Source organism: Salmo salar, chromosome 01, assembly GCF_965601325.2.
Source record: "Salmo salar chromosome 01, fSalSal1, whole genome shotgun sequence".
NCBI classification, from domain to species: domain Eukaryota; kingdom Metazoa; phylum Chordata; class Actinopteri; order Salmoniformes; family Salmonidae; genus Salmo; species Salmo salar.
This window is the reverse complement of record NC_138291.1, coordinates 79,767,783-79,781,672: the sequence shown is the minus strand read 5'-3', so window position 1 is coordinate 79,781,672 and position 13,890 is coordinate 79,767,783. Positions and strand designations below refer to the sequence as shown.

The 13,890-nt window shown below is 41.1% G+C and overlaps 1 protein-coding gene across 1 annotated transcript in view; it reads left to right on the top strand.

The window, feature by feature from the left end:
• Positions 1–13,890, top strand: part of prim2 (DNA primase subunit 2) — a 107,965-nt gene that overhangs the window by 87,074 nt on the left and 7,001 nt on the right. The window contains exons 11-13 of the mRNA NM_001140166.1: positions 1,098–1,224; positions 1,530–1,612; positions 13,765–13,833. Of these exons, the coding sequence (NP_001133638.1) occupies positions 1,098–1,224; positions 1,530–1,612; positions 13,765–13,833 (279 nt within the window). The remainder of the gene's footprint in view (positions 1–1,097; positions 1,225–1,529; positions 1,613–13,764; positions 13,834–13,890) is intronic.

Below are 13,890 nucleotides of genomic sequence, written 5' to 3'. Positions count from 1 at the left end.
CCATCAGTGGGAGGCCGTATTTCCCTTTTGAGCAGCTACAAGAGTACATATGATTGGTAAATTGAGTTCACCGCTGAGATTGAATGCAGTGACCCCCATCGAACGCAAACACTGTAATGGTTTCTTAAGCACATGCCGTATATTTTGGAGCAGGACAGGGGGCGGACCCTCGGAGGTGGCGGTATCGACAGTAGGTCTGTCTGCAGAGAGGGGGAAAGCTGTGGCTATGGAATGGAAAGATTCAGGTGCTTTAGAGTAGGGTTTCTCAAACTCGATCCTCGGGACCCAAAGGGGTGCACGTTTTTGTTTTTGCCCTAACATTACACAGCTGATTCAAATCATCAACTAATCATCAAGCTTTGGTTTGAATCAGCTGTGTAGTGTTAGGGCAAAAACAAAACGTGCACCCCTTTGGGTCCCCAGGACTGAGTTTGTAAAACGCTGCTTCAGAGGTTCTGCGGTCACTGTTGAATGCTTCTTTTGATTTTCAGTGGATCAGCGGTTCGTTGGGTTTTCTTGAATTATTCAATTGAGTGAGTTTCGAGCACTTTTTTTCCCATATGTGTTTGTCATGTCTTATAGGCCTATGCATTTTTTTCACAAGGATTGATGGTTTTGATTGTATCATCCACAACAATGGGTCCACAATTCAATAGGAACTTTCCAATAACAGGTTGTCTGTAGTGTATGGGCCCGTAATGTGACTGTGTGATTGGCGTTTTTACTGCTTTAAATCGGTCTCCTTATGTTAACGCCTTTCTGACAAATGATCACAGCATATATGTGAAGAGGTGTGGAGCCAGTAACAGGGAAGAGAGAGATGGAGGGATAAAAAGAGATGGGGGGGAAGGGCCCACTACCCATAATCCAGTAACGGCTGTCTGGAGTTTGGAAACACCACTGCAGCAGGTTCCTTTTAATAGCTCAATATTTCATGGCGGAAAACACCCTGCCGCCACCGACATGATGTACGACAACATCTCTGTTTTCACCCCCAACCTCCCGCACCCCCCATCCCTCCCTATGTTCCCTTGCCCTCTTTCACTACAACCCCATGTCTCACCTCTCTTTTCTTTTGCTCTCTTTTTGCCTTGCAGTTTGACAAAGCATATGCCTACAGCATCCGCCACATGTTCGGGAAGGAAGGCAAGCGCACAGACTACACCCCTTACAGTTGCATGAAGGTGATTTTGTCAAACCCACCCAGCCAAGGCGACCAGCACGGTGAGTCATGGACCTGGAGAGATGCATGGTTATTGCACATGTGATGAGCTCTTTTTTTTATCGTTATTAGCCTTTTAAGCCTATAGCTTGGTAGCAGTGATACCGGTGAAAATTTGCTCCATGAAAAGGGTTATGTATGGATGCAATTTTCCCTATGAACCCAGCCATCACAAATGCAAGGCAGTGTTTTGATTTCAATGTCTAATCGTTTGACCCATACAAAAAAGTATTTTCCTAGCAGAGCTACTATTGTGAATACCTGCCATTCTCTCATGCCTAATTTCTCTATGACCTGGTGATTGCAGGGTGTCCATTCCGACACAGTGACCCAGAGCTGCTGAAGCAGAAGCTGCAGTCCTATAAGGTCTCCCCCAGCGGCATCAGTCAGGTGGGTAAGGCCCAGAACACACCTGAGGCTGTTCTGTTCTCTCAGATGCTCTGTTAACCCATGGAACAATGCAACATTAACTGACTGCAGTTGTCACTAATATGTTCAGGCAGTCTCATCTACATGATTTACTTTGTATTGATGAATGTAGTTTAACCTGGTGATCTTATTGTAATTATTTTTTACTGACAATAAATAAAGTCCTAGATGGCAAGAAACAAACGCACATTACGGACGTAAAATGAACAGTACAGTGTCACCAAAATTGTTTACAAAAGTCAAACTGTCTTAATTAGTCTGCCTTAAGCTCCATAACCATACCAGAAATGGAATTTGAAAGGAAGAAAGTTTAATTCTCTAAAAGTGAAGTATAGATTAGAATGTATTCAATACAGCGCAAAATGTAGATTGTCATCACACTTTCGACAAGGTTGACAGATTATTATAACACTAAGAAAAGTGAGGAATTAATTGCTTTTTCACAGCTCTTAGTAAAACAATGCAGTTGACATTTTTATACACCAGAAACATGGACGTGTTTAGTTAATACAGGGTTAACCAATTTTCTCAAATCAAATTTTCTTCAGTTGACTTTAGATGCAATTTTCTTCAGAGATCATTAGCCTCGTCAGTAGTATTTGGTCGGTATGTGAGTAGTTTTAGCATTGATATTCTGGGTGTAGTTGAAACCTGCAGTGCTCCAGTCTAGAGCCCAGCTTTTATATATGAGCAACTCACCTCAGTGAGTTTACAGTTTTGACCGCCTTAGCATCTGTGTCTTTTAAAATGAATCGGAGCATATTTTCAAGTGCTCTTTTTAAGCACTTTCAATGTGTTCTCTCAACACATTAAACTGGGTTCAATGGTGCAGGTAATGAAATGAAGTTGTAAGGTCTTGCCGTTGCGTTCTCATGGAGTTATGGACCTTCAGGACGTTAATTTAATTCATGGTCCCGTTTTTAATTGGGCCATAAAGTTCACTGTTCAAAGTCTGGTATGAAGAACATATACACGCAGCCTAACAGCCCACAGTATAATCTAGAAATAGAATCTTCCAATGTCATTTGGAAGTGTCCTGATAGATGTAATTGCCTAACTAAGTTTAGGGAATATAGACCCTTTTCCAGTACACGACGCACTTATGTCCAATGTTCCCTCAAAAAATGTTCAGCACTGAGCAAATTTCAGGTCTGCTGAGCGCAAACTTGAACAATGTGTGCAACTTCCAGCGTGTGTTTACTATGAACCCTGAGGCTGTACCTGCTTTAAGTTAGTTTTAAGTGGTCAAGTAGGCCACGTTGGCTATTTGATCATAATGTTGGCCTACCAGAGGGGCCTACCAACAAAAACAATGGAGAAAATGCATCCCATAACATTTGAACATGGAAATAGTTGTTCTATCATTCAGCCTACAGTAGCAGCCAATGTGTGGTGTTCAATGTAGTCCTACATTCCATGAGACTTTTGAAAAAATATGCAGGACTTGACATGAGCCTGTTTATCCACTTGTCCTTCAGACAAGGTGACTGAAAATGTTGTCTGACGCAAGAAACCACCTTACAAAATAAAATGCATTATTATTCCCATACCAGCTATAGGCCTAATACATTATCACCGCATATTGGCTTTGCTTGAATTGCCCTGCCAATGCATTGTTGTTCGGGCCATTTAAAAATATATATATTTCCGAATTTGAGGTAGGCTATATGATCACACCGGTAATAGATCCATTTTGTTTTACTTGTGAGCAGCATTGGGTAGGTTACTTTCTAAATGTAATCCGTTAGTTACTAGTTACCTGTCCAAAATTGTAATCAGTAATGTAACTTTTGGGTTACCCAAACTCGGTAACGTAATCTGATTACATTCCGTTACTTTTAATTACTTTCCCCTTAAGAGGCATTAGAAGAAGACAAAAATGTTACCAATTGAAGGACATCTATTGCAGGATAAATCAATGTTAAAGGTTACATAGCTGGCCATATATGGATGTTCAATTTTACATTATGGGTTGGTTATGTAGGCTTCTTCTAACCCATCGCTTTCTACTACATAAGATAATATGATTAAACTGTATCTTTACATTAAAACACAAAGAATTACAATAAATGTTATACCCCTTGATCTTCTAGAATAGGACTTGGAAATATGGAAGTATAGATTAGCACAATTGTTTCACCTGAGCATGACCCTAAAACTAAGGACTTATTAGCCAGCCCTACTCTGTTTATGATTTTGTTGTTCTAGAGGACTGATTGGGCTCAGTCAAAATAAATGCTGCGCTCATGAAATGGCATGCTTTGAGCACTACTGAAAAGTCCTATTTACATGTGAAAATGTATGCCATTTGCTATAGGCTTTTGTTGTTGGTGATAATATGCAGCTGTTTAAAGGGCAAATCCACAGATGAAACAGTAACAGAACGGACGCCCCGCCTCTGTTTTGGTAAAAAGCTGAGGGATGGGCCTGGAGAAATGCAACCACTCTCAGATTAATAGACAGAGCTATGGATGCAAGGACTGACCATCCATGACATCAAATTTGTTTTAACAATGTTATGAGGCTATACAGTGTTTGTTTACGATGTTTACAAACATTGGAGAAAAACAAGCTTATATTTTGGGTTCTCGTGGAGTGTGACAGTTGAACTAAGCTCATGAGGCATTTAAGTTATATTCTTTGTGTGTGTGTCCAAAAATAGATGTAGCAACTACAGATATACTTAAAAGGGGCAATCAAGTGTGTGAGTTTGAGCATGTGTCCATTAGACCTATGGATGTTTTTTATCAGCATGAATTACATTGAGCAATAAAAGCCCCACTTTTATTCCATAGGCTGGGATCTGCACTGTGCAGCTGTTGCAAGAGTGCATTTTTCACTGGCTGTCAGCTGATTTAAAAAACAATAGTTGATAGGCAGCTTAAACTTCTTGAATTCAACCATTATTGGGTTTAAATACACATCTAGATTTGTGAACAGCCATCCACAACAACCACAATCCATAATCCATTCAAGTTGGATAATCTTTGGGTGCCGACAGCAGTCACACCATTGGAAGACATAGCTTGGACTGTAGCCTACAAAAGCCTATTCCTGCTCTTTTCCCATAATCCTTCAAACACATTTGGTGTGTCATCATAGTGTTCTCTGACTTGTGGTCAGATTCGCTCAGGTGGAACAAACTTAAACTTGTGCCTCACTGAGGAAACCTAAGTGTCAAAAACAAAAATCCGCAAACATCCTTTCTGAATTTAAAAGTAATCATCTAGTTTTCAAAAGTATCCGTAATCGGATTACATTATTTTTGCTGGTACTGTAACGGATTACAGTTACCGTTTTTGTAATCCCTTACATGTAACGGATTACACAGCTAAGTGAGCATACATTTAAATAATTACCATTTTTATTTTACTTTGTTGATGGTGTCTGCATCTGATAGTCAGTCTCAGCGAGGGTGAAAGTGGCAGACTGAGGGTCCGCCTCTCAACATCCCTCCACTCACTCTTCCCTCCACTGACCAAAAAAGGGACAGTCTTCCATCTGTGCTTCATGCACAAATTCATGTTACTCCTATGAACAGAGAAATAAATATTTCTCAACATTTAAAAAAGACCCAAGCCGCTAATAACCACGCAAGCCTATAGATACACTTTGCTACTCATTCATTACTGCTGCAGTGCTTGTTGTAGCACTGAGTGGAAATAGGAAGAACACACATTTTATGATTTATAAAAGTGTTGAATACAAAGTGTTGACTAGTGCTGAGTAAGAACTTAAGAACTCACTCATAAAAACAGCAGCTCTTAGATGTATTCGTTGACAGTCTGTCTCTAGTCATGGTTTTAAATGTTTTGAAATCTCACAGTATCTACTTCACTGTAGCTTTCTTGTATGCCTGCTACGTTACTGCAGACACGTTAATCTGAGCTATCCGATTGGCCAGCGGTAGGCCTATAGTGCACTTGATTTGCTCTTTGGGCCTGCTGGGAAGGCAGAGTTTACCTTCAGACACGTGAAATGCTTCAAAATGGCAACTGTTCGCCTACCCAGCGCGCAGGGCAGCTGCACCTACCACCAACAGCCCAAGATGGAAAAAAATACCTAGTAGGAACACAAGGCTTTATCTTTGGGGGTTTTACAGAGATGTTTGGCGATCGACGAGGAATGCCTTGGAGATTGACCAGTCGATCTCGGTTGACTCCTGCAGAATAAATATCACCCCACGGAGAGAAGCACGAGATTGAACTTTACTCAACTTTCTTGTTTTCCCCTTCAGTTAACTCTATCAACGTTTCCCTCTCTACTGCCAATATTATCCATTTTCAATGCAACATACCAAAACAAATATGCAAGAGATTTTCTTGTTTACAGCATATGAATGGTCATGATTAGATGCCCTTGTTTTGAGATCAAAGCGAGAGCTGCATGTAGCCATGTGTGCGCATTTGTTCATATTCTTTGCTAGTTAGGGGGCAGAACGGCAGATTTTTACCTTGTCAGCTCCGGGATTCGATCTTGCAACCTTTCGGTTACTAGTCCGTAGCTCTAACCACTAGGCTACCCTGCCGCCCCAAACAACAAATGTTCAGTTACTTCCTTGTCTGAAGGACAAGTGGAAAAAACGGTTAATGTCAAGTCCTGCATATTTTTTCCAAAAGTCTCAGAGAATGTAGGCCTACTTTGAACACCACAGATTGGCTGCTACTGTAGGCTGAATGATAGAACGGTTACAGCTATTTCCATGTTAAAATGTTATGGGATGCATTTTATCTATTGATTTTGATGGTAGGCCACTCTGATAGGCCAACATTATGATCAAATAGCAACAGTAGCCTACTTGGCCACTGTTATAACTGTAACTGAAAGCGGGTGCTGCCTCAGTGTCTGCAATAAAATCACGCAAGAAGTTGTGCAGAATTTTCACAATATTCAAGTTTGCGCTCAGCAGACCTGAAATTTGCTCAGTGCCGTAAAAAATTTGAGGGAACCGTGAGTAAACCGTATACGGTATAAACAGAATATGAGATGACCACTTTCCAATGACTCTATAGACATGGGGCATTAGTCTCAAAGTGCAGGGCTGAGTACCGAGCAGATAGCTGGCTAGTGATGGCTGTTCAACAGTCTGATGTGCTGGTGATAGATGTTTCTCAGTCCTGGCTCTGATGCACCTGTATCACCACTGTCTGCTATATGGCTCGGGTGACTGAGGTCCTTAAACGAGAAGACCAGAAGCCTTTTTTGTGATTACCCCAAACAGCAAGTCACTTCCTAATTCTCGTTGTGTGTAGGTCCTGAAAAAACATGAACAAAGGCTCCAAAAACACCAAAATATGTTATTTTAGAAACGACAAAACACTTAGTATATTGATGCAGGTGGTTTGTGCTTTCAGTTTTGCGTGAATGCTGCCATCTGTCCAGGGTTTTTGGTTTGGATGGGTTCTAATCATCACCATAGGAACAACATCCTCTATGCACTTCCCGATGAACCCAGAGTCAGTGTAGTCATCAATGTTATTCCCAGACTCGACCTGGAACATATCCCAGTCTGTGATCAAAACATTCCTATAGCATGGATTCCGACTGGTCCGACCAACGTTGAACAGTTCTTACCACAGGTTCTTTGTGCTTTAATTTCTGCCTATAGGGGGGAGGGCCTTGTTATTCTCCCTTCCGGGATAGCTACAATGGTCAAGCATATTCTCTCCGTGTTTAACACAAGTGATGTGTTGGTGGAATTTTGGGAGAACTTTACCTCAGATTTTCTTTAAAGTCCCCAGCTACAACATGCGGCCTCAGGATATGCAGTTTCCAGCTTGCTTAAAGTACCGTATAGCTCCTTGAGAGCCACCGTGGTGTCACAATGGGGGATATTAACGGCCATGGCCATAACCAATGAAAATTATTTTGAGGTAATTGGGTCGGCATTTGATGGTGAGGTATTCCAGATCGGGAGAGCAAAAGGTGTTCGGTTTTTATACGATATCACAATCGCACCATGAGTTATTAATCATGAAACATATTACTTTCCCAGCATTTTTTTTTCGTCCTGTCCTTGCGATGTATGGAGAACCCAACAGGCTGTATGGACGGAGACGGTGTAGAAGGGGAGAGACATATCTCTGTTAGTGATGCACCGATATGGCATTTTTGGCCGATTCCAATATTTTCCTTGCTAAACAAAACTATACCAATAACCGATTTATTTAAAATTTTAGCGGCCTTTTAACTGTACTGCATTCCAGTACAGTTAAATAGTTAACACACACATGGACGCAGCAGACTAAGGCACTGCATCTCTGTGCAAGAGGCATCACTACAGTCCCTGGTTCGAATCCAGCCTGTATCACATCCGGCCGTAATTGGGAGTCCCATAGGGCGGCGCACAATTGGCCCAGCGTCGTCCGGGGTAGGCCATCGTTGTAAATAACAATTTATTTATAAATAATTATTTATTCATTTTCATGAACTGAAGTTTTCCTATTGAAATTGAACAAGTGGCAACCTAGCTATTACTTACTCACAAGGATTCCTAAATCATTGCTAAGAATAATGAAAGTGACTGCAGTTTCTACTGGTCATTGTTATCAGGCTGGTTGTACAACTTTGACAGTGCTACTGAATCTTTTTTGACATGCAAAGACCCAAACGGTGTTCCATAGTATGCATGTCGTGAAGCTAATACCAGTGACGCTATTACTGTGTAACTCCGGTAGGGCAACATCTGCATTTGGTAGTGTGTACCGGTGCTCGACCAGTCGGCGAAAGCCACCCACGACAGAGAACATTTGATTGTCAAGTGCAATGAATTCCATTATCTTGGCTTTAATGGATTTCGACTTTGAGTTGTCTCGCTGAAATGTTCTTACTTTTTCAAATGACTGCTCGATCCACACAGCAGACATTGTGGGCTAGGTTAGGAATGCTGTGCAGCACATGTATTGCAGAATTTTACGTGGCGTCATTACGTCATCTACCTACGTTATATAGGTATGCACGGTAGCTTTGACATCGTCGTTAAACTAGACATCGGTCAATACCGATGTTGGCATTTTTAGCTAATATCGTCCGATTCCGATATGTTCACCGATAATCGTCCATCCCTACCTGTAAGCTTTATTTAGAACTTGATACATTTCCACATGTATTTACTGAAAATGGGACCATAAAACCACTCAAGTCAATAAATAGAGCTCAAAGCTTTTCATTCTCTGCCGATTCATTGACAAATCGCAGAACACTTGTCATTGCAAACATTATGCTTGTATTTCACTCAAACATTCCACACAAGATTATTTCCCACAAAAAGAACAGTCTAGACCTGAAATGGATGGTTGTATACAGCTCCTAGACATATCTCTAGTGCATGTATATGAGATCAATTCAGTTTCTGTGAGTGTTTTAAGGTAGTTACTTAAATGTTACTGTGTGCTGAAGCATTCAGTACAGCCCATTCTAAGCACTGGTCAAAGTAGCCTGTTCATGCCCAGATATGTCTATGTATTCAAATCTATAGAAATCCAATGTACAAATCTGCAGAGTCAAGTCTAAAGACCACACACTATTGAGAGGCTAATCAATATTTTAAAATAATCTGAGTATTAAGCAACCCATTGAGCACTAGGGAAGGACTAGATGATAGCGTGCTAATTTAAGTGGACAGCCAACCCAAAGGGAGCTTATCCCTCTTCAAATTAAATGAGTCATTTCCTCCCTGTGCCCCTCAGCAACCCCTATAGTAGTACTCAGAGTTGAGTGGAGGACACGCTGACACTATGTGGGGTTTGACCCAGGAGGCCAATGCAGGCACCATGTAGGCTCCTGAGCAGAGAGACCGGTATGTACAGTGGTTCTTCCTTTAAAAGTTGCATCATATTGCAGTGCACCTTGCGAGCTGCCGCAGAATTCTATGGCACATTATTTAATTGTCAGGCATTGTTACCATTAGTGGTAGTTTGACCACGAGGGCATCTTTGATAAGCATTTGATAGCCTTCAATATTGGCTGTACTAGAGAATGTAAAACTTTTTTTTTAAGAACATAGTATATGGAATTGATTTTAAGAAATGTAGCTTAATTTGATTAATATCATGGTGTTTCTATTCCAAGAAAAACTAAACCCTTAGTTACCGTTAGGATGAAATGGAAAATATGGCGCTGTACAACGTGACGGTCGGGAGTAGGCTACAGTACTAAGAGCATAACATTTCCACACCCTAATTGTAGTCTAACCAATATTCAGTGAAAATAAAAATCTAATTGATTTATCAAGACCAGTCCCCATGTTTGTCTCAGAGCAGTATGAAACGGTGCTGAAATAGTTGACCACAGTGGGTAGGCTATTACTTCAAATCCTTTTGCTTCTAACTTCAATATGCTTTTTAAGTAAATAATACCTACATTACTTTTAACAGCACATTACTCAACACTAGTGAGACTCATGTCGCCTACGGTAGGCCTACAGTATATCTAAAAAAAAAATAAAAAAAATCCAATGATGTGAATTTCCGCCAATAATTGCATTTAGAGGATTGGAAGATTCTAAATTAATATCTAAGGTTGCATTTTTCATTAGATATTCTCACAGACCATATTTGGTCTGTGATTCTAAATTAAATAATAATAATTGTGCACCGCCCTATGGGACTCCCAATCATGGTTGGATGTGATACAGCCTGGATTCAAACCAGGTACTGTAGTGATGACTCTTGCACTGAGATGCAGTGCCTTAGACCACTGCGCCACTCAGGAGCCATGATCAATATGACGTGTGTATATATATATATATATATATATTAGTCCATCCTAGAACCATTGTTTGCAGAATTCACAGCCCAAAAAACACTTGTGAATAACAGGGTTAATAATAATACTATTTCCCCCTTCCACTTGTTAAAGGTTCCAATTGATCGTTTTTTTTTTATTTATTAGTGTATTTGAGTTAAACCACAATATTTGTTGGATTACTTCTTCTGTCTTGTCTGGTGGATTAAACTGAATTTGCAACCAATCACGGCCGGTTGTGATACAGCCAACCTAACTAAGAAATACATTTGATACAATTCTCCCCCTACCCTCCTTGACAAGAGTCTATTGTCCTGCTAATAGCCCATAATGGCGCTGTACAACGTGACCGGTTGGGAGTAGACTACAGTAAGAGCAAAATAATCCTAACATTTCCACAATAATTGTAGTCCAAGTTTCTCTTAGTGTAACAACAGTTTTAGTAAGTAATACTAATGAGTAGTAACAAAAACATAAGTGACAGAGGAATAACAATTTTTACACTGTTGTTCTAAGTTCAATTGCCTTCATCCTCATCATTCAATTCATTGAAATTCAATTTTGAAGTTGTGCACAATTATCAGTTTCTATTTGGTTTATGTCGCCTATTCATTGTCAGAAACGGTAGCCCCTTAGGACCCAAAAGCATAATCAGGGCTCTAACTCCCCCTTGCACTGATCTGGAGCAATGATGTAGTGACACAGGGTACCGTACTAAACCACCAATTACCTAAGTCCCGCAGCATAATCGCAAAACTTTTAGTTGAGCAACCACTGTAGGCAGCATTATTAAATGTTAGAGACTGAATCCAAAGTGAGAGAAATCAGTGGGAAGTGATTCATATGCATAACATCAGTCCTCACTCACCCAGTCTACCTGGTGCTGCCCCTCCTTAAAACTGACACTGCATGCCACAGAGGCCAGACACTGACATGTGACAATGCCCCCTCTAAGAATGTGCGCTAACCTGTCTGTCATTCAGAAGCGCAGCCATTGGCAGGGCTTTCACCTTGGCTCTTGGAGCTAGAAAAGCTAGTCATGGGCACCAATATGGAAAGTCTGTCAATCTGTTGCATTTTTTCCCCCAATATGTTGAGAAATATAGGAATAAAAACACTTGCATGCACCCTGTGAATGGTAGAAGAGGCACCATAAAGCTTTAAAGTCATGCCTTAACTGGTGTAAAGGAACTCGGATGACACCCTGAGTGATTTAATGTGCCATTCAATCCCCTCTGCCACTAGGGTACTTTATTGTCTGTGTTAGGAACCCCAGAAACACATTTGACAAGTGGGAAGTGGAACATTGGCGTTTAATCTCTCCTTAAGGTTTATAGGGAATTTGTGCACCTGACGATATGTTCACAACTCGGTGTATAGGATGGCAAGCGGTACCGGAGCGCCAAGTCTAGGTCCAAGAGGCTTCTAAACAGCTTCTACCCACAAGTCATAAGACTCCTGAACATCTAATCAAATGGCTACCCAGACTATTTGCATTGCCCCTCCTCCTCTTTTACACCGCTGCTCCTCTCTGTTGTTATCATCTATGCATAGTCACTTTAATAACTTTATCTACATGTACATATTACCTCAACTAACCAGTGCCCCCGCACATTGACTCTGTACCGGTACCCCCCTGTATATAGTCTCGCTATTGTTATTTTACTGCTGCTCTTTAATTACTTGTTACTTTTATTTCTAATTCTTATCTGTATTTTTTTTCAACTGCATTGTTGGTTAGGGGCTCGTAAGTAAGCATTTCACTGTAAGGTTGATTGTGGAATGTTGTCCCACTCCTCTTCAATGGCTGTGCGAATTTACTGGATATTGTCAGGAACTGATATACACCGTCAATCCACAGCATCCCAAACATGCTCAATGGGTGACATGTATGGTAAGTATGCAGGCCATGGAAGAACAGGGACCTCATTCAGCTTCCAGGAATTGTGTACAGATCCTTGTGACATAGGGCCATGCATTATCATGCTGAAACTTGAGGTGATGTGGCAGCAGATGAATGTCACGAAAATGGACCTCAGGATCTCGTCACGGTATCTCTGTGCATTCAAATTGCTGTCGATAAAATGTACTTGTTCGTTGTCTGTAGCTTATGCCTGCCCATACCATAACCCCACCGCCACCATAAGGCAGTCTGTTCACAATGTTGACATCAGCAAACCACTCGCCCACATCACGCCATACACGTGGTCTGCGGTTGTGAGACCGGTTGGACATACTGCCAAATTCTCTAAAATGACGTTGGAGGTGGCTTATGGTAGAGAAATGAACATTAAATTCTCTGGCAACAGCTCTGGTGGACATTCCTGCAGTCAGCATGCCAATTGCATGCTCCCTCGTCAGTGGCATTGTGTTGTGACAGAACTGCACATTTTAGAGTGGCTTTTTATTGTCCCCAGCACAAGGTGCACCTGTGTAATGATCATGCTTTTTAATCAGCTTCTTGATATGCCACACCTGTCACGTGGATGGATTATCTTGGCAAAGGATAAATGCTCACTAACAGGGATGTAAACAAATCTGTGCCAAACGAATTAAGAGATACGTTTTTTGTGCGTATGGAACATTTCTGGGATCTTTTATTTCAGCTCATGAAACATGGGTCCAACACTTTACATGTTACATTTATATTTGTGTTCGGTATATTTCCAGTAATATCTTGAACCTAATTTTAAAGCCGCGCTATGATGTCACTTCACAATTAGCACATACAAAACACAAGGGCCTTAACACAAGCACTTCATCCATCATGCAAAGTTGTTCCTTAAACTGCATATAGACGGGTTGGTTGTTCAGCAACAGAAATAACGCATGTGCAACTATGGGGCAAAACATAAGGAATGGCCTACATTTTTGACAACATGTAAGCTATGTACAGTCTCCAATGTTTATTGAAAACATCAATACATTTGCACAATGAGAACTTGTTTCTCAAATACATTGTTCCAGTTGTTGGTTAGCTAACTTGCACATTTTTGCCATATTAGCATTGACATGAAGCCAGTCAAAACACCTCAAAACAAGACATGGAATCAAGAACAATATGAAACCATCTGCAACGAGCCACTTAAGATTCCCCACATGGCAGTTTCTTGTCATTCTTGCTAACAATCTGGCCATCCAGAATCACAACAACACGCTGACTTCTGCCCCGTGGAAGAGCGCACATCATTTTCGTGATATTGTCAGCTAACCCATCTATAACTGCTAGTCACCGTGATTGGTCAACGTCAAATCCGCTCTTACGCAACAACATTCCTGTTGTATACAAATCATAATTCAAGATCTCTCTCTAACCCCAACACCTCTTTAATCTCTGTATTCCCCCTGCTTTCTTCTCTTGTTTTCAGATCCTGGAGTTGGTCAAGGGAATGCACTATCAGCTGGCCTGCCAGAAGTACTTTGAACTGATGCACAGTGTAAGGACGGCTTTCATTTGGGGCCGGATGTAATTGGGGTGGCCTGCCTGCTTTTGT